Source organism: Stegastes partitus, unplaced genomic scaffold (genome assembly GCF_000690725.1).
Source record: "Stegastes partitus isolate 25-593 unplaced genomic scaffold, Stegastes_partitus-1.0.2 Scaffold327, whole genome shotgun sequence".
Classification (NCBI taxonomy): Eukaryota; Metazoa; Chordata; class Actinopteri; family Pomacentridae; genus Stegastes; species Stegastes partitus.
In genome coordinates this window covers 298,349-320,037 of record NW_007578058.1, presented here as the reverse complement: position 1 = coordinate 320,037, position 21,689 = coordinate 298,349, and the positions used below count along the sequence as shown (strand labels likewise).

The following is a 21,689-nucleotide window of genomic DNA, read 5'->3' as shown; positions in this document are numbered from 1 at the left end:
ACTCACATTTGAGTGATGTTCTCTTTTAGATTTTTGCCCGTTTCTTTTCCCTTTTATATTTTATATTATAATTCAACAATGTCACTGAGGTTCTACCAAAGGGACCAATAAAGTTCTATCTATCTATCTATCTATCTATCTATCTATCTATCTGTCGGTACTGGCTGCTGTCCTTCCCTCTTTTCTCTTTCTTAATCTACTTTTTTCATACTTTTATCTTTATTCCTCTCTGTGATGTCGTGTCTCTAATCAGTTTTATTATAATAAACCTTCCAATAGTGACCCAGCCTGTTCTTTTTCATTTTTATTGTGTATTTTTATATTCTGAGTGTTTGCCTGCACTTTTTATACATGTTGCTGTCCTCTGTTGCCTTGTCTCACTGCGTGTTGTATTTCTTTATTATGTAAAAGCACTTTGTGAATTCTTTTCTTAAAGGTGCTATACAAATAAAGTTTATAATTATTATATTATTACTACCAGTCCGATGGCGGGTTTTTGCATGAAAATTTCAGTCACAATGTGCACCAACTAGTGTATATTCTGTTTGAAAATAAAGTCTATTCTATTCTTGTGTGTTCAGTCTGATGTAACGACTTCAGTTGTGTAATTAACTAATAAAGTTTAACGTATCTGCAGCTGTGGTGTCGTTTTTTTTCTAACTGAACTGTAAAACAAACAAACAAATAAACAAACAAACAAACCAGCTGCATTAACCTGCGCTTTGCTAACAGAGGGAGTTAGCCTCAGCACAGTTTACATGTGTTTGTTAACGAGCCGGCTAGGCTAACTAGGCTAACAGACACCGCTTACCTGCAGACGGGGAGCGCGAGACAGTTCGGCTGCACAGTCCTCGTGCACATGGCACGAGCCGACAGTTGGTCCTCTGAGCAGAACCGAGAGCGAACCGAGCCAGAGCCAGACACCGGGACATGGTGGAACACCGGAGGGGACACTAATGACAGGTCGACTGACCGAGGGACACACGCTGAACAACGGCGCACACCGGACCTGCAGCCGCGCATTAAAATGACGTCACACGGGAGTCCATCGTCTGCCTGATGTGAAGTTAAAATTATTACAATTCCTTTTCAAGACATAAGTGCCAACTTTCGTTTTATCGATATGTGTGGAAAACACTACCACTCTCGGCTGCATATATCGTTTATTTACTGGTGCATTCATCATCTGAAGTTGATAATTTTCAGTTTTTAATTTGCTCTTCAAGGTCAAACCTTGTTCATCTGAAATATCGAAGCTCAATGTTGAAAAGGACGTAAACAAGCTTGTCATGTTAGTGTTGGCTATAGCTGAAACAGGCAGAATCTCTCTTCATCCTCTCTGTCAACTTTCAAGCATTTATGGCTAACAGTTGATGGTTTCAGCCTCTAAAATGTGAGGATTTGGGTGCTTTTACTTGTCTTAAACTGAATCTCTTTGCTTGTTAAACTGCTGGGTGGATGAGATAAATATGATCTGTTTTCTATATTTTATTTAAAAATGTATTTGAGAAAACAATAGTAAAATATTCACAATAGTAATAGTAAAAGAATTTATACACAGAATAATCGCTGCCTGCTGCTTACAACAGAATATTCTTGAAAACAGAAAAATTTGACGCAGAGTCTGTGGCACACAGGTTTATTTAACAATATGGTATATAAGTACGAAATGAGCCATTTGAACCAGTTTGTACAGTGATTTCATTCATATTTTCTGCATATTTACAGTACTGTCTAGCTGCATGATTTACATTAGAGAATAGTTCATCATCAATTCAAGTTTAATGCGAGAGAAAATGATGCACCAAACTCTCTCTGAACACAAATCAGCAGTCAAACAAGTCAATTTAATGAGAATTTCTTTAGACTGAAGGAGAGACAAAGCAATTTTTAAACATCTGCAAGACAAACACTGGGCCCAGGCCAGTAAAAAGAACATTCCGGCACCTGTGAACATTAACAAGCTTTAATACAGGCATGTCTTAAACCTGCATGTTGTGTTTGGGTGTGTGCAATAGTTCCTAGATCTATACAAATACGTTAATCTCCTTTAGACTCTGCGAACAGGAAAGAAATTAAGGCTTTCCTAAAGGCAGTCCTTTTGAAAAATGGCATATTAGAATAAATTAGCCAGGAACAGAGAAACTGAGCAAGAGGTGAAACCTGGCAACAAATTCCCAGACAAATAACTTTACAGTCTTCTCAACACAAATACAATATTAATTTGCAAAGGTACAAAACAAAAAAAGAATAATAAAATGAAATATTTTTTGTTTTGAGAAGTTTTTTTTTTTTTTTTTGTAAAAAGTCAATATCAGAGCATAACAAATGAAAAACAAATTAAAACAACACAAAGACCAGGGCGAGTTCTTGCAAGGCTGGTCTGAACCAAAAATATATTCTTTGTGTCTTTGTTGTCTTCTTTTCAACAGCAAGTATTAAATCACTCTGTGTGGTAAGAAAAAGTAGTCCTTGGTTTCAGGAAAGTTCACAGTCCGTAGGCCTCGTAAGACTCATTTGTTTGTTTTTCTTTTAGCTTTTTACATCCGTAAGTACAAAAATTTCTCAGCTGAAAACAGAACAAGGCCTTTCTTCGGTCTCAAAATGCTACAATCCTTCAACAAACTTCTCTAGCGTGTCTCCTGTCGTGTCACCCACCATCCCCATGTCATTACTTAACCCCCCTCGGTTTGGTGTGTTAAGTTGTGGGAGCATGGCGCTCTGCTCCGGTGTTCCCATGTGTCCCTGTTCCATGGAGCCAGACATAGGACCTCCAAGGCTGGGGTGGGGAGAGCTGGAGTGGAGGGCCCCATGCTGAGGTGACGGCTGGGGTTGTATCCGTGGGGAGGGACTGGAATGAGGGGCCTGCTGCGACGGTGGGCGGGGTGATTGCACTGGGGCTGGCGAGCGTACTTGGTTTCCCAAAGTGTTTGCCATTGTCTGGCCAGGTAAGTGAGCGCCTCCTTGGGCTTGGCCTTGGAGCATGTGAGGTTGTGGACTCATTGAGTTAGCCTGTGCTGGAGATCCCATCTGCTGCTTCATCATCTGCTGCTGTTGCTGCTGCTGAAGCATGCGCTGCTGGAGGAGGCTCTGGGGCCCATCCATGCCCATGCCCATTTGGGATGTGGGTGGGAGTTGTCCCATGGGCCCCCCGCCTCCTTGCATAGCCATTTGCTGCTGCATACGGAGCTGAGAGTAGCTTGCTGGCCCTGGCTGCTGCTGGGGGAACTGGCCATGGCCCTGAGGCAAGCCTCCCTGCTGCTGCTGTGCCTGCTGCTGCATCTGCTGCATCCTGAGCAGCTGCTGTCTACGGTACAGCTGGGGGTTGCCATTTTGAGCAGCATTCATCATCTGACCTTGGGGGCCCATGGGCGCCATGCCCTGGGAACCTGCCTGCTGAGGGGGCTGCTGTTGAGGTGCCATCCCTGGCCTTTGGACCTGGTTTGCCATGGCTGCCATGGCCTGCATTCCTGCCTGGGACCCCAGCATGGCTTGAGGGTTCGGCTGCTGAGCCTGCTGTTGCTGCGGCTGGTTGGCCTGATATTTGGCTGTCCTCTGTTTAATGAACGCCGCCATGAGTTGGGGGTTAGACTTCAGGATGCTCAGGACCTGCTGCTGCTGCTGCGGGGACGTGGGAGATTTCAGCGTACGCAGTAATTCCTGCAGGGCGCTTGGAGCAATGTTACCAGGCATCCCCCGAGGCATGTTTTGTTGCTGTGGTGTCATGCCCTGCTGTGAGGGTCCCTGGGGAGGCATGACCCCAGGCATTTGGAGACCCTGCTGCTGAGGCATCATGGGCCTCTGCATGAGCTGGTTCTGCTGGGGCATTGGGGTTCCCTGAGCCTGCTGAGGGGCTATGGAGCCTTGTTGAGGAGGAACCTGTGGCTGATGACCCTGGGGATTTTGCATCCCCGGACCCCACTGGCCTTGCTGCATAGCCTGCATCACCTGGGGGCCCCGTGGCCCCTGCATCATCTGCATCTGGCCCATCATGCGTGGGTGGTTCATGGGCATTCCATTCATGGCATAATTCTGTTGCTGTTGCTGCTGCTGCTGTTGTTGCTGCTGTTGCTTTGCCTTGGCTACCATCTCAATCTGTCTGGCCACCTTGAGGGCCGCCAGCAGTGGCTGCTGTTGCTGCTGCTGCGGTGGAGGCTGGGGCTGCTGTTGGTGTTGCATGTTAGGCATAGGTGACTGCTGCTGATGGAGAGGCGATGACTGAGGCCCTGGTTTACCCTGCGGCACTGGTGTTGGCGGCTGACTGCTGCGGCCATTGTTGGGGAAGCCTTGGGCCATATTTGCAGGATTTGGTGGTTGCTGTTGTTGGGGCTGGCTGGGCATGGGTTGAGGAGTCTGGGGTGTATTGGGCTGCTGCACAGAATTTGGTGTGTCGGGGGCAGCTGAGGTAGGTGGAGATGGCAGGGGCATACCCCTCCCAGCCATGGTGGCCATTCTGCGGCGCATCATTTGAGCCTGCTGGAGCCTGTGCTGCAGCTGCTGCTGACGAAGTTTGTGCTTGATGTTGAGACAGAATGGAACTGGGCACTTGTTCTCCTGACAGTGCTTGGCATGATAACAACACAAAGCGATTAGCTGCTTGCACACAGGACAGCCACCATTGGTCTTGCGCTTGCAGCCCTTGGTGTGCTGAACCACCCTCTTCATCTTCTGACATGAAGGCAGAGAGCAGTTGGCATTGCGGCACTGGCAGGCGTGGACCAGGGACTGGATGCAGCGCTGGATGCTGAGACGTCGACTCTCCTGAGGGCTCTTGGAGGCCTCTCCACCCTGACTGTTGCTGTCGTCGTCTATACCCAGACCCCACTTCACCATCTGGTGCTCATGGCCTTTACTGTTGTAGCAGTTAATGCACAGGTCGTAGTCCTGGTGAGGCAATGAAGACCACATTAAGGTTATGTCAAAATTAAACTCAACGTTAGTTTAAAACTGAGACAGAAGAAGATTCCGAAACATGCATTTCCATGTCTTACCTCACAAACGGTACAGTGCCAGCGTGTCTCTACATGGTGCTTGCACTCATTGCATGTGTACACAAAGCGGTCCTGGCCCTGGTTGTGTAGTTCCACTAACATGCACATTGTGCTCCATTTGCATCGTCTCAGTGAGCTGAACTCCCAGTGCTTGTCCCTGGCCAAAGTCAGAAAGGCATCACGGCCATCCATCAGGTCACAGGTCAGCAGAGGGTCAGGATCCATGATGGGTGGCAAGGTGTTAATGACTGGCCCGGCATGGAGGTGGATGACAAAAAATACCTGGCAGCAAAAAGGAGGGAAAACATATCTGTTAGCTTTGTCAAAGTGTGCCATAACAAATGACCAACTCTCAGTCATGGTGAAGTGGGGTAGAATGTCCACGTGGCAATAAGTGTCTTCCCTGCTATCCAAAGCTGATGCGTTCTGCGGTGTGCCTGTAAGATGTCAGTAAGCCACGTCCCATTGAGAGAAAGAGCCTATTCTGTAATTATTGGTACACCCATGTCAACCTGCCAGCTTGGTATGCAAATACAAAACATCTTAAAATAAATAATTTGCTGCAATGCTGCATGGAATGCCACTTTAGTTAAGGAAAACTGGCATGCAAAAATCTGTTATAGTTAGCAGGGTTTCCCACCTCCTTATGTTTCTCCATGGTGGCGTAGAGCTTCTGGGACAGATCATTGGCAACATTTGGCATCCCAGGCTTTTTCTTATTGGCTCGGCTGACGCTGCTCTTGTTTTTGTTGGTTTTCTTGTTGTTCTTCTTTTTGGCATTCTTGCTGTCAGCGTGGGCTCCCTGGTAATAGACAGACGTGAACATTCAGAGGAGCAGAGATTGCACAAAAGGCAAGATGAGATTATGCTATTAAGCTGAGTAGTAACACAGTGCCAGAGTAGCTGCTGAAACCTTTTATATAACGAGTACCAGATGATGACAGAATCTTAACTTACCTCTGTATTTTCAGAGGAGGCTGTGGTCTCCTCCTTCTTTCTTTCCTCCTCCTCCTGCTCCAGCTCCTTGATGCTCTCCTCCAGTACATTAGGCCAAAAGTCACCCTCAAAGTATGGTAGCTCATAGGCGCTGGTCAGCCTGTCTTCAGTTGCCTGCTTGAAAATGTCCTGAACACAAAACGACAAGGCTCCTATTAGACAATAGAGTAACAGCGTTTCTAACAAGGACAGGTTACAATTTGAAATTAGGTGTACTGTAAGTTTAGGGATTTATTGTCTAAATCTTTACTATGGGGATAATTATGATGAAATTCAGAACTAGTTTAACCATACATGGTTAAGTCCATCTGACCGATTTTCGTGTTTTTTAATATGTCAAAACCCTGAAACTTAACACAAGATGTTATGAATAATGTAATTCCAAACTAACCTAATAACCAGAGAAAAATTTGTATATCTGCCCCATGAGGAGTATTGTAACACATCATTTGTTATTCTAAAACTAAATCCCATCAGTTCAGCAGAATTGCATGCTATCTGAATGTCACCAAGACTCAGACTTAAAATGTTTATTGTCACTAAGTAGGTCTTGAGAAACACAACAACCTACGGTGGTCACAAAGCGTGACACTGAGGTAATATTCTGACCTTGTAATCATGTAAGATCCTCTCAGCAAAAGCCTTGTCCAGCATCTTTCTGTACCACTCTTGGAGCCTCTTGGGCTTGGGGATCTTCTGGTCAGGAGGATGGCAGTGAAAAATGTAGTCATCTCCTTCACTGGGTGGACAAGCCCAGATGTGACCCGTCACGTACCTGGTCAGGAAATTAATTATGAGCCATTTAGCAGCTTGCAAGAATTAAACATGTATTAATACATAGCAGGACATGTCTAAAATCCTGTGAAGTTACTTTTCACCCACCCAAGTTTCTTCACATACTCCAGGTAACCTATTAGGATCTCATGGTACACTGCAGTCCTTAGCATACGTGGTCTGAAGAAGTGAATACTGTCGAGGTATGATATGTAAACCCGTCTGGAAAAAAGAATAGATTGGAGAGTGAATCACACAAAAACAACAGCATAAACTGAGAGGTTGACATTTTTTTAGATGGTTTTACCTGGTATTTGGGAAGGGGCACTCTGAGCCATACTCCTGGACATGCATGCCAAAGAAACAAACATCCACTCCGTCTATTTCTTCAAATGCAAAAAGTGCTTTGGTTCTGTAAGGGAAGCTCTCCATCATCTCGCCTGAATCTACAAACCTGTGGAAACAGAAAAGCATTGGTCACAACAGCATTCAGACCTCTCAACCTCAAAACCCTCGGGCAGGTTTGAAACACAAAGCCGACATTGCATCATTTATCAGAGCCAGAAACTGTAAAAACAGAGAGAATCATCAGATTTTCAACTTTAATATTTAATCAACATCACAATGTTTCACAATATCTCAAAACATTTGCCAAAAATAAACCATTTGCATTAACCACATTTAGTAAAAATATAAAAATGTTAAGCTATGACTGACTTAGCTAAGGCCAACAGTCATGTGACAAAAATCCACTCAGCTAAACTTTGAAATATGTTGTACATGTTGATCCCAGTATTTTTTTTTCTTCTAGTTTTTGTAAAATAGATCATCAAAGCAATTCAAGTTCCATCTTTTCTTTTTTATGATTTGTGCATAAAAGACATTTTTGAGTTCCCTCTACTTCTGGCAGTGGTTGTGCTGTGATGGATTTTAACTCCATGAAAAATCCATACTGTGACTAAAAACATGACAGGGGCAAAACACTGCTTGGGCTGCAGAGGTTTAAGAGAAAGACTTGAGAAAATTGAGAATGTTATCTGTGAATAACAAGAGATGTCCTACCCTGGTTTGTTTTGCATATGAGAAAAGTTCTGAAGTGATACGCGGCGTAGTTGGGTTTGAATGAGAGTGCAGTTGTGTGAATCAAGCTCCTCTGTTGTTCAAGACTATCAAATGCTCCTGCCAATCAAGACTTAAAAAGCACACGGTATGAGACAGTAAGAATCTTACCTAGACTTCATGCCAGGCTTCACGTCCACATTTTTGTCAGAGCTGGCTACCACTCGCACAAACACCTCACCGGCTTCTAGGTGGTTCTGCCTTTTCAAGTACTTATTCACTCTGTCCTCAATGTATGTCCCCAGCCTCGTAGACGGCAACCCTTTACAAACACATTTTAAATCGGTTAAAGTTTTGACCGTTTAGACTTCTACATGATTAGATAAAAACAGAAAAATGAAATGTTACTGGGGTTTTATGGTTACATGTAACTTACTTTTGGCTGAAAATTTGTTTTCTTTTCTTGTTTTGCCAGATTTCTTCAAGCAGTTGTCACAGATAAAGCTGGAACAAAAGAGATCAAACTGTTAGACACAAGCCTATGTTAATTTTGAAGTGTACAGGTTCCTCTTCGTAAGGACTCTTAAGATTAAACATGGACTGCGTATGCTTAAAACGGAAGGATGCTTCTTCACAGCTGGACTTACCCTGATGGCCAAATGACATCGTAGTGCAGAACACAGATCTGATGCATCTTTCGTCCACAGTCTTTACATTCAACAAACCTACAAGGAGAGACATTTGCTGTTTCGGTTTTCTACAGAAGGCAGTAAAGGACCATCACTGCCATCACACAAGTAAATAATCGGCAGCTATTGTCCTAACAGTACTTACGGTTCAGAGTCCAACATGTCATTTTTCTTCTTCTCAAACTGATCTTTTGATATCATGCTGCACAAAAAAGACAAAGAGACAAGTAAGTTCATGTTGGATTATGTGAATGTAACCACCATCCACAGAATGAAGTCCAGACAGATAACGGCCTGATAGTCTCCGAGATGATCACCAAGTAGTCTTCAGAAACCCGGGCCTGGTAACTTACGTCTGTGACTGTGCCGGGTCGTCCCCCAGGGTCACACTGTTGCCCTGGATCTCGTTGAAGCACTTCTCACAGAAGTGATACCTGTCGGCAATAAGGCCATATTTGGGTGAACTGCAGCCAGCACACACAGTAGCAGCACAGGTAAACCGGCGTACAGGCGGCAGAATGCAGAGTGAACGAAGCGCACGGCAACAACCGAGGACGGAGAATGGACAGCGGACATACAGAAGGACACACACACAGGCAGAGGTACATGTTAGTCACAATGAAAATGGTCATGATCCAGACACTCATTCAAACTGCAAAAGAAATGAGGGAAACATGCAAGAATGGTAAGTTAATGACAGTAAATGATTGTCTACAACAAATGATTGCATGGCAACACCGTCTAACTGCATGCTGGGACATGAAAACAACAGAAATACACTTTCACTACAATCACTTGTGGCATAAGCAGCATGCATAAAGAGCCGGTGAATGGATGATATGTTCACGTGAGAAGAGACAGACAGAGTGATTGTGCAAAAACAAACGTGTGTGTATTTTAAGAAAAACTGTAACGTGACTAATTTCATTTTATGGAAGTCAAGCGCATTTCAGTCCTGACACTTGGGTCTACCCATTAATGCAACCTGAAGCATATGTTTTACACTTGAAGTCTGTTGTCAGTTTTTTTAGAGTGGCTGCATGTTGGGCTTTAAGCTCTTGCAAAACACAGATAAACTACAAGTCTGTACGGTGCCTGAATGTAACCTGCATAGACACAGATGGTGGTGCTGCTGCTGTCCTTGCTGTTCAAAGATACGGGTAAGTGATCAGTCTTGCTTACATGCCTTTGGACAAAATAAAGCATGAACTAAATTCTTATGAACACTGTTTTTTTGTTGTTGTAGGAAGACTTGAATTCTAGGTCAGTAAACCTCAGGAAATTTAGCAATGATCATCTGCAATAACTGAATTGTGTTTCACTGGAATGATATGAAGATGCAGTAGCAGATTCTACACAGAAGGGGGTGCTTTGGTACAGGTTTTTCTGGAAAAACCAAACCTATGAAGACAGCTCACAGATCAAACATGCAAGTTCTGCTGGATCACATAATATGACTGTCAGTCAATGCTGTCTGCAATACTCCTATAAAGGAAAGGTCACGTGAATTAAGTCTCTGGAGCTTCGTGGCCTGTATATGTGAAGCGGTATTGTTTGCTTTGATGACGCAACTGCACACCCACTTCCCATCACCGCCCCGCCACCTCTCTACCCGTCTCAACCCCTCAGCATAGTCAGCATGCACTTTTACCTGTTCTGGTAGCTGTAGTAGGTGCCATCCCTGGAAATGGTGCACAACTGTTTGCCATAGCAACACAGTGTCTGGGGTGAGAACTCATACTGTAGAAAAACCAGGGAAACATTAGGATCCTGTCACTGTGACAACTGGATTGCCCACCTAAAGTCAGCAGTCGTAAGGGTAAACATGAAACAAAAACTTGCTTATAGGTTACAGTCCCGTATGCGTCTACATTGTTGTTCAGTTATGTCATCAACTCAGTTTGTGTTATCACCTCCCATCCGGTATTGTCTCACCTTTCTGCCACAGCAGTAGCCCAGACTCTGCATGACCGGATCAATTTCCGTTTCAAACACCTCTGCCAGCTTGGTGCAGTACTTGTAGACACGGGATGTTTTACGGTTGTACAGCCAGGCGTTGTTGAACATGAGCCACACATCGTCCACATACTGCCACGGTTCCTGGTACTGACCCGTGTCCAGCTTGCGTTTGATGGTTGATAGGTCAATAGGATTCTTCACTATGTCAAAGTAGTCCTGCAGGAGCAAAAGCAGGCAAGAACAATTTCCAGGAATGAACAAGTGACCCTTTAAAGTGTTTTCTTAGAGTCTTTGTATATATTGGAACACATGCAGTGCATTTGTATTCATAATTGTGGACACTCACAGGGATACCCAGTAGCATGGGGTCTACCGGTTGTCTGAAGGGGAGAGACTCTGGGTCTTGCCTGTAGAGGGCCTCAAGTGTCGGCATCAGGGCTTGTCTCAACTCCTCTGGCTTGAAAACTGGACAGACAACAACGTTATAAGAAACCAAAATACCAACAGCAAACCCATGTCTGAAAATATTTTGTGGCATGTCCCATTTAAAAGTAGATTTCAATTCATGATCAACATCAATAAAAGGCATACAGTGCTACTCTTGTTAAATGCATCCTCTGATATTTCTGGATTTTTTTCCAACATATTTGAACATGTACATGCTCCAGGGATTCCATGTTGGTGCCAGTGAACTGTTTGGTGTCATGAAGTCAATATCTAAAGAGGTCTCTAAGGCTGTGCTCACACTACATGAGTTTTGGGCCAAGTTACCCTCATTTCAAAGCTCCCTAAATTCTGAGGAGAATTCAGGTCTGAATCAATGTTTGGCCCAGATTATCAGCTCATGCGAGGGGTTTATAGATCCAGCCTTTTTTTCCACTGCAAAGAATTATTACTGTTACAGCAAGTTGTTGTACCAAGGTCTTCACTTTATTTAGGTGGTGTGACGCTCCTCGATCACTCCCTCTGGCACAATAATCTTAAGCTCCTGTGTTGTGTGATGTATCAATACTTTTCAGTCTTGTAGCGTGTGCATGTCTGAAGTTAGAGAGAATAATATCTGTCAAATTTCTACTTATGTGTGGGTTACAATTTTAAAATCCTATACTGTGAGCCTGTGCCAAAGGCCTTCAGAAAAGGATTTTGGATGTCCATGAGTCTGGTAAAGGATTTGAAAAGATCTACAAATTATTTGAAACTAATCATTCTACTATGAGGAAAATAAGCTATACGTGGTGTAGATTCTACCACTCTCCAGGACTGGTCACCCCAGCGAACGTAGCCCAGGAGCTGATGGTCTGATGCTTTAAAAACTCTCCAAAAAACCTAAAATTTTCTTTAATCACCAGCTATGCAGGTAACGCTTGCAACTCTTGGTGTCAAAGTGCATGTGTCTGCAGTCCAACAAAGACTGCACACTTTTGAGTTTGATGGGAGGCATTTACTGTCCTAAAAGAATATTACAGTAAAACTACAGTTTGCCAATGAACAAAGCTCAGATTTAAATCCACTTGAAGTGTTAAAGATAAAGACAGTACATGCCAGAAAACATCTTGCAACTGAAGGAATTATGTGTGGAAGAGTGGTCAAAAATGTACGCAAGCCAATGTCGGCACATAACGAAAGTTTTTCTTGCTGTAGGGGGCAGCACTAGTTTTGGTCACATAGGGAGGATTTAGTTTTTCAGAAAAGAATGTTATATTTTTTTTGATATTAGTGTTAAATACTAGTAGTTTTGCTTGTTCAAATATGTTGAAAAACTCTATTTTTGTACATGACTGTGTAAAACGCACAAATAAGCTCAGTGTTCTCACTTTTTTTGCGGTTCTGAGTGGCGGAAGTGGCTGATGTGCTGTTGGCCCCACTTTCCTCCTCGTCTTTGGGTTCTGCCTTCACTTCTGGCTTCTTCTCCTCAGTTTCCATTGGTTCCTGCTTTGGTTCTGCTGCATCTGGCTCCTCCTTCTTTATAAGTGGAGGTTTGGTTTCATCATCCTGCTACATTAACACAAGTACCGTTAACAAGCTGTCTGACACTGATGAGTCAGAAACTCTTTTAATGCACTTGGAAGTATAACATGTTACATTAGGAGAGTGAAAAACCACAAATAAGACTTGCTATTTTGGAAATGAAGAGTGAAAAGAACTGGTTGGTTTTGGTGGACATACTTTGCAATAATCTGGGAATTAAACAGACATAAATGTCTGCCCAAGTGATTACTCAATTACCTTCTAAAATAATGTACTTACCTCCATTTTTACATCATTTTGTTTCTTCCCAGAGTTGCTGTCATCTTCTTCATCTTTTACTTCAGGTTTGGCTTCAGTGCTGCTCGTGTCAGGCAGGGCCTGCTGGGAGCTCAGCTCAGCCACAGAGCCTGGGGTAGGCACTCTGTTATCTATACTTGCTGCTGCCTGGGACAACTTGAAGGAGTGACAGAGATAATCTGATCACAATGCTGATCTCTTTCTTATAATTAAAGTCATACTGATGCATAAGCAAATAAAGAATCGCCTGTCCTCTCTGAACAAACATTAACACGTCATTTCCGTATAATGCTCTTTTAAAAACTATTTGTTTAAAAGACTAGTCTGGAGCTTAAATGGAAGCTGACAAAAGCACAAGCAAATCAAGAGCCACAGTAGCCTTTCAGTATCTCACCGGTGTGCTGGGGTGCTGTGCCTGCACTGAGGTGGGTTGCTGCATCTGGCTGGGGGGTTCGGGTTGGGGCTGCAGGGGCGTAAGCGGCTGGGAGGGGTCAGGAGGCGTGCCCATGACTGAGGGGGGACCAGGGAGACTAGGTATGTGGGTTGGAGTGGAGGAGGGTCCACCCGCGGATGCAGGAGTGGAGGGTTGAGGTGGCCCCTGGGCCTGTGTGGGAGCATGATGATGCTGCTGCTGCTGCTGCTGTTGCTGCTGTTGAGGCTGCTGAGGCTGCAGGCTGGCAGAAGCACTGGGTGGAGGGGTGGTACCCAGGGCGGGCTGTGCTGCAGGGCCGCAGGGAAGCTGGGAGCCAAGGGAGCCCAGTGCATTCAGGGGGAGGTTAGAGTTTTGCTGCTGCTGGAACAAAGAGGAATGCACGATGAGGATACAGATACACAAGATTTACACAACAGAAGACGTGACAAAAAACAGAAGACAGAAACATGCCACATGCACAAAAAAACACTAGACACAGAAAATTTTAGCATCTGTCTCAATACAGAACAAGACCCCTCACCTGTGCAACAGGAGCCTGTGACATGGCCTGTCCCAAGCCCATATTCACATTCATTGCTCCACCTGCAGCTACAGAAAACTGGCCCTGGGGCAGGAATTGGCCTTGGTTGGCTGGCTGAGATACCATGTTATTAGCATGATTACCCATCATTCCTTGAGTCTGAGGCATCCTTGATGGGGACATACCCATCTGGACAGTGGAAGAGAAGAAACACAAATCATTATAACGGCAGGCATTTAGAAGTATGCGTCTGCCAATTAAAATGATTTGTATTAAAATGGAATGCAGCACGCATACATGTGGCTACAACAATAGTCTGTTAAAGATCCTGTGGTGCAACTTACAAATAATATTTAAACTCTGCTGTATCAAAGCAAAAGATGGCAGCAATCTACAGCCAGGATGGAACACTACATGGCAGTAAGCCAGGTCTTAAGTTCACTGGCATCCAGGCAGTTCATAAGTGTAAAAAGACCTCTGTCAACCACAGGAAGCTCACTTGATATTGATGCTTTAGTGTCCCTGAGTATTAAATGAATAATCAGTCAAAGACAGTTGGGTAATTCACAGTCAAGAGGGGGGAAAAATAGAGCCAAGGAATGAGAAACATTGAGCAAGAAACTAAACAACTGGGGAAAAAACAAACTTTAAAGAGAGAAGCCAAGGGGCTCAGAGAGACAACTGTTTAAAAAAAAGAGAGGCAAAAAAAAACCCCCAACAAACTGTGAGACAAGAGGAGAAAATCTTACTGCTGGCACGGAGCTCATGTTCATCTGCTGTGGATGGTTCATGGGGGAAGGAGCCCTCGCTCCCATGGGTGCCTGAGACATCTGTGCATTCTGCATTGCCATTGGGTTAAACTGATTGATTCCTGTGGGAACAGAGTTACACACAATTACATACCTGTTTAATATAATTGGGAATTATGGTAATTTAATATTCCACGTCCTACTGGGCTGGCAGAGTTACTAAACAACCTTACATAAACACCACGTTTCCCAGGGGTAAACAATCAAGTATGCACGGAAAACTCACTTTACATCTGAAATGTTTACCTATTTTTGTACGGTCATTTTAAAGTTTAACTAGTGGTGACTACAAGGGTAATGCATGTCAGCCAAAAGAGGAACACAAATTGTTTTTCCATGGAAAACTATTGCCAATAAGGTAAAGAGTGCACACATACCTTGGGGAACTGGCATACGGTTCATTATCTGATTTGGCATGTTGGGCATAGGTGCAGGTCCATCTGAGAGAGCAAAGGATAATAATGAGTGTTTTTCATCCAGATAGTTATATCATATGAGTACTTCTATAACTGAGAACTGTCAACCAGAGTCAAAGGAATGAAGTTACTAACTGGGAGGTCGAACTGCCTGTCCTGGGCCCATGGTGTTGGGCTGAGCCATAACAGGCTGCTGAGGCCCAGCTGCACCAACCATGCCAGGCTGTTTCTGGAGCCGTGAGCGTCTCTTCTCCTCTAGTTCCTTCTGGATCTTGTAAATTTTTTCTGCCAGAAAGTGGTAGTACTCATCCTAGTGAGAGAAGACAAGGCATTTTTTAAAAGAATATTCAATGTGTCTCAGTCTATGGTTCAGATTCTCTCTTCTTCTGTCACTGTGAGAGGGCCTCGGGTTCAAAAACATCTGAAAAGGGTGACTATGCTCGGAATGGTGTGAAAATAAATACAGGTGTGAATATGACCTTACCCTGCTGTTAGCTGACTCGTACATGTCACCCTCAACCTTGCGTGCATACGCCACCAAGTTCTCCATTCGCCGGTCCTTCAGTGCTGCAGGGTCTGGGGTGGGGAATATGGCTTGTACTCTGATGACAAAGAGAAGAAGATCAACAATCACCTGCTGTACTATGACAGAACTTGGGTATGCAAAAATGCATCTGCTTTATCGTTGGACTTACAGTTTGTGCACCAGGTGGGTGCGCAGGTCCTGAGTGACGTGTTCATGCCAGGCCTTCCTTATCCCTGTAGCAGAGAGAGGGGTGGCAGCAGGCAGGTTTCCCAGGCCTGCTACTACTGACCCATCTGGCATCAGCTGACTGCAGGACAGAAACAATATGAACACAGTTTGTAATTTTCATTTGAAAAAAGATGTCAGATACCTGAGTGACATAGGACAGACTGAGAGCATGAATTCATCCCTGACTATCACCGAACGCAGAAGCATAACTTTATGGGAAATTGCACTAAAATATTGGATGCCCTGTCAGCAAAGGCCTGGCTTCAAGTGTATAAAGGACCAGAAGGCTCACTTGTTGAGTGTGGAGGGTAGAGAAGAGTCTGAGTGCATGCCAGTCTGGTCTGAGGAAGGGGTACCCATGCCTCCTGCCATCTGGTTCATCTGATTAGTGCCTGATAAACAAACATCATCATTTACAAAAAATAGAATTGTGGCATTGTACTGTGCACATTAACTTCTAAATTTGCAGTGAAGTCCTTTTTATTCCATACCTAGCTGGTTCATATTTCGCAGCTGCTGGTGCTGGGGGCCCTGGGGGTTTTGCTGACCTGGACCCTGGCCCTGCCCCTGGACCTGAGCAGTGGACTGGTTCCCATATGGCAGGCCCAGGGCTGCATAGGCCCTCTGCATGGAGCTGGGGTCGATGTGTGTGGCAGCACTGTTGATGGCTGTGGCACTGGGCTGGCCAGGACCGACTGTATTGATGGCATTCTGCAAGCCAGCCCCAGGGGAACTTAGCATAGCTGGACGGAAAAGACAAGGAAATAAATAAGTAGTGTAATAATATAAAGTAAAACATTCAATTAACACGCTGCAATAGCTAAGGATTAACTGCTGCGTCTGTATCCTGTCTAACTAAACATCAAAACATTTATGAGTATCAATTATTAACCACAAATAATTACCATTAATATATTTGTGAGTAAAAAAAAACAAACAAAAAAACCCATTTATAATTACAACTATACTTTTCGTGCAAAGACAAAAACCTCACAAAAAAATCTTCTTGGGCCTCCATGTAAAACCCCTATGCTGCACCCTGCTGTGTTGATAGCTGACAGGGAGCACGCTGCCTCTGTGGGGGATTTAAATCTGTCACAAGGCCTTTTAACCAATTAGACAGCATGCTGTCCCAAGACCCTGCCCCTACAGATAGCAGAGGCACTGAGCTCCTCCCCTGAGTGTCACATTACAGGCCCAGCCTTTCCAGAGGAATCCTCTGCTGTTCAAGCTCTCACAGTCAGCGAGCCAGCACAGAGATGTAGCAGGGAAAGACAACCTGCAGGGGGCACCACTTCATACAACACACACTTGGTTGAGGCTTGCTGTTAAGTGACAAGAGCCTTGTGGAACAGTTTAGAAGGTTTCAGAGATTTTGTTTTATGACCAAATGACCACAGCTATGCAGACATTTATATATCAATTAAGAATTCTACATCACTGACCTTTAAGCTAACTTACACCTATTCTTATATGGATTTATAAATTAATAAGATGAGACGAAGGGAGCTCCTGGATTTACTCACGTTGCTGGTTCCTCTTGTCACTTGCATTCTTCAGAGGAAGGCAGACCGGACAGTCGTGCCGTGTACAGTTCTTCCAGTGGGAGATGATCTGTCTGGATGATGCACAGTGAGCCACTGGAGAAAAACAAATGGTAAAGAGAAACACTGCGTGAGGTGTGGTTACGATCAATTCAGCGGTATCTGACATTGTACGATACTAGCATCTAAACAAGACTGAAAGGCTATGAAAGCACAAAAGTCACACAGCACATTGAAGGCCAGTCAAATGGGTGCTGACTCGGTGAAGACAAACATAAAATACACTGTGCAAACAGCTATGTAAAAGCAATTACAGTGCATGTAGTAAAACAATAAATTCAGCCTTGCATTCATTTTAAGTGTTCATACAGTATGAATGTCACAGATCAAAGTTCAGAAACCTTGAGTGACCACGTTACTACCAACAGCTGTCACCAGAGTAAATGACAAAATGTACGACAACCACCATGACAGCGGTTTTAAAAAGATTAAATTCATGTTTGCTGATGCTGTCAGTCACTCAGGCTTCGTCAGGCAAGGGGAAGAGTGGCTCTATTTGAACAACAGAACACAAGGGATACACAAGGGCTCGTTGCTTTACATTACACACAACAATGCAAGTAAAGTGACTCCAAAGCACTCATCAGCATCGTATTTTCAAACAGCGGTTAATCATTAAATATATAGGCTATGTATATTTCTGATAACTAGTGTTGTAGAACCATAATGGCTTCTCTTGTATTTGTCTGTTTGGCGTTAATCAAGGATGCAAACTTTATGTAGCTTCTTCAATCAGTTGTCAGACTTATACAGATCAATACGGATAGACTAATTATCGGCCTGACCAGTTATTTAGGGCGTTTTTTTGGCAATTTTCTGATTCATCATCATTTTTGTCAGTGCATTATCGGTAAATTGAATGCACTATTTTGGCTCTGATGCTTTTTCTATCTGTAGTCACTCTGTGGTCTCAGCAATATCCCGCCCACGGATCTATCTGATTGGTTATAGGTGACAAGTGACAGCCAATCCACACTGAAAGCTACTGTATACACACAGGGACAGACGGAGCAGCTCCGGTGAATTCGTGGTGCCGTGTTTGGAAGGTGAGGTAGCAGATGTTGCTGAAGTTGTAATGAGTACCGCAATCGTCCACAAGCATTCCTAGCTTCCCTGTTACACTGAAAATGGCTGAATAGTTTACTTGTTGGTGTCAGTGCAGCTGCAACTTATTTTGCTGATGACACTAGGTTAAGGCTATCACTAAGAGGCTAACCGTCAGGCCCGTGGCTAACGCTAACTGGAGTGCCACAACATCTCTCTAAAGTAAGATTAACTTTACCAGTCTGTTCTGACAGACAAGTGTCTTTAGCAGAGACACAACCTGCAAAACCTGAACAAGAAACCCAATCTGCTATCACAAATCAGGAAATTAGCTCAGAAACTGCTTTCACACTAGCTAAGGTTACGCTAATGGTTGCTAGTTAAGATGGAAGGCAGCCACATATTACTTAGAAACACCGTCAGGAAACAATAGTGCATTAAGATGCGAGCCTTAGTGGTCAGAAAAATTGATATAACAGGTAAAGAATAATAAAACAGAGACGAACAGCAGATATAACTGCAGGAGAAGAGACCAATGGTCATCAATCTTACAGTAAACAGAACAGTGTCCTCGCATCCTGTGACACTGACACCACCACTTCTGTTGTACATATTTAGTTATGGTAATCCTTATTAATAGAGAAACCTAATAACTGTTGGTTATTGGTCTTTCTTGATTACTAATATTCAGAACTGGCATTGACTTTGGCAACGGTTTTGCTAAATACTATGCTGGCAAGGGGCTGTATGAGGTTCTTAAGGCAACAGGTGCTTATTGCTGTTTCGATGAAACTGGAAAAATCATATCAATACTGTGTTTTCCAAGCAGCATGTAAAGGCAAACAGTACTGTGCACACATTAGAATAGAAAACAGAATAGAATTAGAATAGGAAATTGTGACCTGCTAATTTACTTTAGATTTTAGTCAGACAGTTAATGAATGACAGACAAAAGAGGAAATCATATCAGTCACATCAAAGATTGGATAAATCGAAATATTCAGTTAAGACATTCAAATATCCATGTAATTCCACCAAAGGTTTGAACTCTCGATACCAGTTACGTCTTGTGAGTAGATTTCTGAAAACGCATCACTTTCACTCACCCTGGCAGGACTTGCCAGCCTGGCAGTGGGTCATGTGGTTGAGTACGTTCTTCATGGTGCGGCAGTGGGGCAGAGTGCAGGCCCTCACTTCCCCGTTGGCCTGCTCCCGCCGCTGGCACTTATGTGCGTGGAGCAGCAGGACCAGCTGCTGCTGAATGAGTTTTCGCTTCTCGGGGTCGGCTGTTGGGCCCGCTGACACACCACCAGCCCCGGGGACCATGCCCATCGAAGCTACCTGCTGCTGCATTTGCGACTGTAATGGAGGGCCAAAACACACACAGGTTAGGCATGAACGTATATGGAATTGGTGAACAATGGAAATCTATAATATCAATATACATATACAATAATTCTTTAAAAATCTAGGAACTGACATTTCCAGCCTCTAGGTAATCTATTAGTTGCTCCTCAAGCAGATTTGCACAGCACTCTGTCTACTTTGTGCATTGAAAGAATCTCACTCTCTACTCAACGGGCAGCAGAAACTTCAACAGAGTGGAGGGCGTTTAACAAACATGCTGAAATGTATTGGTGGCTGTGACTTAACATCTTTGACTCCACGAGGACATGGACATGCCTAAACCTACCATGTCAAAAATTGGATACTGTCACCATACAACAAAAAGCAAATGCTAGATCGTACTTTGGGATGTTAGTCGGATTCTAGCACAAGAAAAAACTGCTATCAAACTACATTTTGTCTTGATATGCCCCCTCCGACATATGATCATAACTTCCTATTTTCATGCACAGTACTTCATTTAACTGTCCAATATCAAGATATCGCCCTAAAATCTAAAGCAGTTATTATTAGTACTTTGTTGTATGAACAGATAAACTACAAGTATTTATTTAGACTGAAACATTTAGTTTTGGACACGCAGAAGAAACTTTGGGTGAAGAAACGATGCCTTTTTAACATATATTTATTCATATGTTTTAGGAGCTGCAGTGGAAAGCCACCCAAAAATACTAATCTTTCCCCTAAATAACCTAAAAAAATAAATAAATAAAAAAAGAGGCCAGAACATATATTCACCTTGGTTATGTTAGTTTTTAAAAACTGGATTGATGCTTACCATGTTCGGCACATTTCCAGCTCCCTTCATCTCAGCAGGGAACTGGGGCAGGTTGTTGGAAAGGGCTGTTTTGTTCTGGAGTTGCTGGGCGTTGACCCCCGCTGCCCCCATCTGCTGCACCCCAGCCTGACCGTACTGCTGGCCAAATGGAGCTCCTGACATCGTCATCTATAGTGGGCGACCAGGACAGAGGGTGGTCAGAAGATTTGCATATCATGCTGCATACCATCACAGTAGAACATTTTTTACCTCTACGCGGAGCCGTTGTGTGAACACATGTGGAACAGTTTCTAACTCTGAGAATGCACACACATTAACCTGCCACATATACTGGCAGCAGTCAACAAAAGCCCAACAGCAATTTTTTTCACGGCCCCAACAAGGTTAATCGGGCCATAGGCACACAGGTCAGCCTTTTCACTCGGCAGCAATCTCTTGACACCGAAAACTTGAGGCACGAGGAGCTGCTTTTCAGGCAAAGCGGCATAACATGTGCCACATGCTGTCGTGCAGTTCCATCCATGAAATTTGTTGAGGCTTTTGCAAACTTTGTGTTACCAGAACAGGCAAACAACACATTCTGCCCTGTTTACACAGTTCATCTCGCTCTTTTCTACGTTTCCCAAGAAGCAAACTCCACTTAACACTCATGTCAAATCATAGATTTTTGTGCAGCCCGGTGGCTCAACCGGATAAGACGGTGACTCCCAAACAGGAGCTATAGTCCCTGATGCAGCAGTCGAGGGTTCGATTCCCGCCCATGGGCCTTTGCTGCAGGTCTCTCCCCACTTTCTTGTCTCTCTTCACTGCACTGCTAAATAAAGGCAAAAGTCCATAAAAGAAAATGATTTGTAAAATATATATTTTCATTACTTCCATTTCATCCAGTTGCCTGCCTTTTCCACATTGTCTTTTGACCTATCACCTGTGGATATAGCATTTTTAGACGTGCTTGGATTACTGTCTACAGTATGAATGGATGCTTCCTGTTTCTAGCTGCTGTTCATGCTTACATGCACATGTTGCTATGATAACGCTGCGGTCATACCCATAGATGCCTTGCTACCTCTTGCTATATCTCTGACTACCATTTCTAAAGTAACTACAGACCACAGCATGACTGTTTCATCCAAACACTGAAATATTTTACAGTCCACCAGTGCAATCTTAGAAAAATAAATCACTGGCATC

General features: G+C 43.8%; 2 protein-coding genes across 5 annotated transcripts in view; both read right to left on the bottom strand.

Annotated features, from left to right (window-relative positions):
• The window catches only part of trap1 (TNF receptor-associated protein 1), a 13,245-nt gene extending 12,239 nt beyond the window's left edge, over nucleotides 1-1,006 (bottom strand). The window contains exon 1 of the mRNA XM_008283788.1: nucleotides 812-1,006. Within this exon, the coding sequence (XP_008282010.1) occupies nucleotides 812-932 (121 nt within the window). The 5' untranslated portion in view covers nucleotides 933-1,006. The remainder of the gene's footprint in view (nucleotides 1-811) is intronic.
• A 617-nt stretch (nucleotides 1,007-1,623) lies between these two features.
• crebbpb (CREB binding lysine acetyltransferase b) overlaps nucleotides 1,624-21,689 on the bottom strand; it is a 32,219-nt gene continuing 12,153 nt past the window's right edge. The window contains exons 3-31 of one of the 4 annotated variants that reach the window (XM_008283782.1): nucleotides 20,499-20,666; nucleotides 19,420-19,672; nucleotides 17,192-17,305; nucleotides 16,157-16,408; nucleotides 15,958-16,057; nucleotides 15,607-15,744; nucleotides 15,396-15,513; nucleotides 15,047-15,221; nucleotides 14,873-14,935; nucleotides 14,436-14,557; nucleotides 13,687-13,875; nucleotides 13,128-13,526; nucleotides 12,716-12,889; nucleotides 12,283-12,463; nucleotides 10,815-10,933; nucleotides 10,445-10,684; nucleotides 10,161-10,249; nucleotides 8,863-8,943; nucleotides 8,655-8,711; nucleotides 8,468-8,545; nucleotides 8,257-8,324; nucleotides 7,992-8,142; nucleotides 7,069-7,215; nucleotides 6,870-6,983; nucleotides 6,597-6,762; nucleotides 5,949-6,116; nucleotides 5,632-5,793; nucleotides 4,992-5,273; nucleotides 1,624-4,884 (exon numbers count right to left, since the gene is read on the bottom strand). In XM_008283782.1, the coding sequence (XP_008282004.1) occupies nucleotides 2,608-4,884; nucleotides 4,992-5,273; nucleotides 5,632-5,793; nucleotides 5,949-6,116; nucleotides 6,597-6,762; nucleotides 6,870-6,983; nucleotides 7,069-7,215; nucleotides 7,992-8,142; nucleotides 8,257-8,324; nucleotides 8,468-8,545; nucleotides 8,655-8,711; nucleotides 8,863-8,943; nucleotides 10,161-10,249; nucleotides 10,445-10,684; nucleotides 10,815-10,933; nucleotides 12,283-12,463; nucleotides 12,716-12,889; nucleotides 13,128-13,526; nucleotides 13,687-13,875; nucleotides 14,436-14,557; nucleotides 14,873-14,935; nucleotides 15,047-15,221; nucleotides 15,396-15,513; nucleotides 15,607-15,744; nucleotides 15,958-16,057; nucleotides 16,157-16,408; nucleotides 17,192-17,305; nucleotides 19,420-19,672; nucleotides 20,499-20,666 (6,645 nt within the window). In that variant the 3' untranslated portion in view covers nucleotides 1,624-2,607. The remainder of the gene's footprint in view (nucleotides 4,885-4,991; nucleotides 5,274-5,631; nucleotides 5,794-5,948; nucleotides 6,117-6,596; nucleotides 6,763-6,869; nucleotides 6,984-7,068; nucleotides 7,216-7,991; nucleotides 8,143-8,256; nucleotides 8,325-8,467; nucleotides 8,546-8,654; nucleotides 8,712-8,862; nucleotides 8,944-10,160; nucleotides 10,250-10,444; nucleotides 10,685-10,814; nucleotides 10,934-12,282; nucleotides 12,464-12,715; nucleotides 12,890-13,127; nucleotides 13,527-13,686; nucleotides 13,876-14,435; nucleotides 14,558-14,872; nucleotides 14,936-15,046; nucleotides 15,222-15,395; nucleotides 15,514-15,606; nucleotides 15,745-15,957; nucleotides 16,058-16,156; nucleotides 16,409-17,191; nucleotides 17,306-19,419; nucleotides 19,673-20,498; nucleotides 20,667-21,689) is intronic. The other 3 variants (XM_008283784.1, XM_008283783.1, XM_008283785.1) reach the window with 3 other exon arrangements.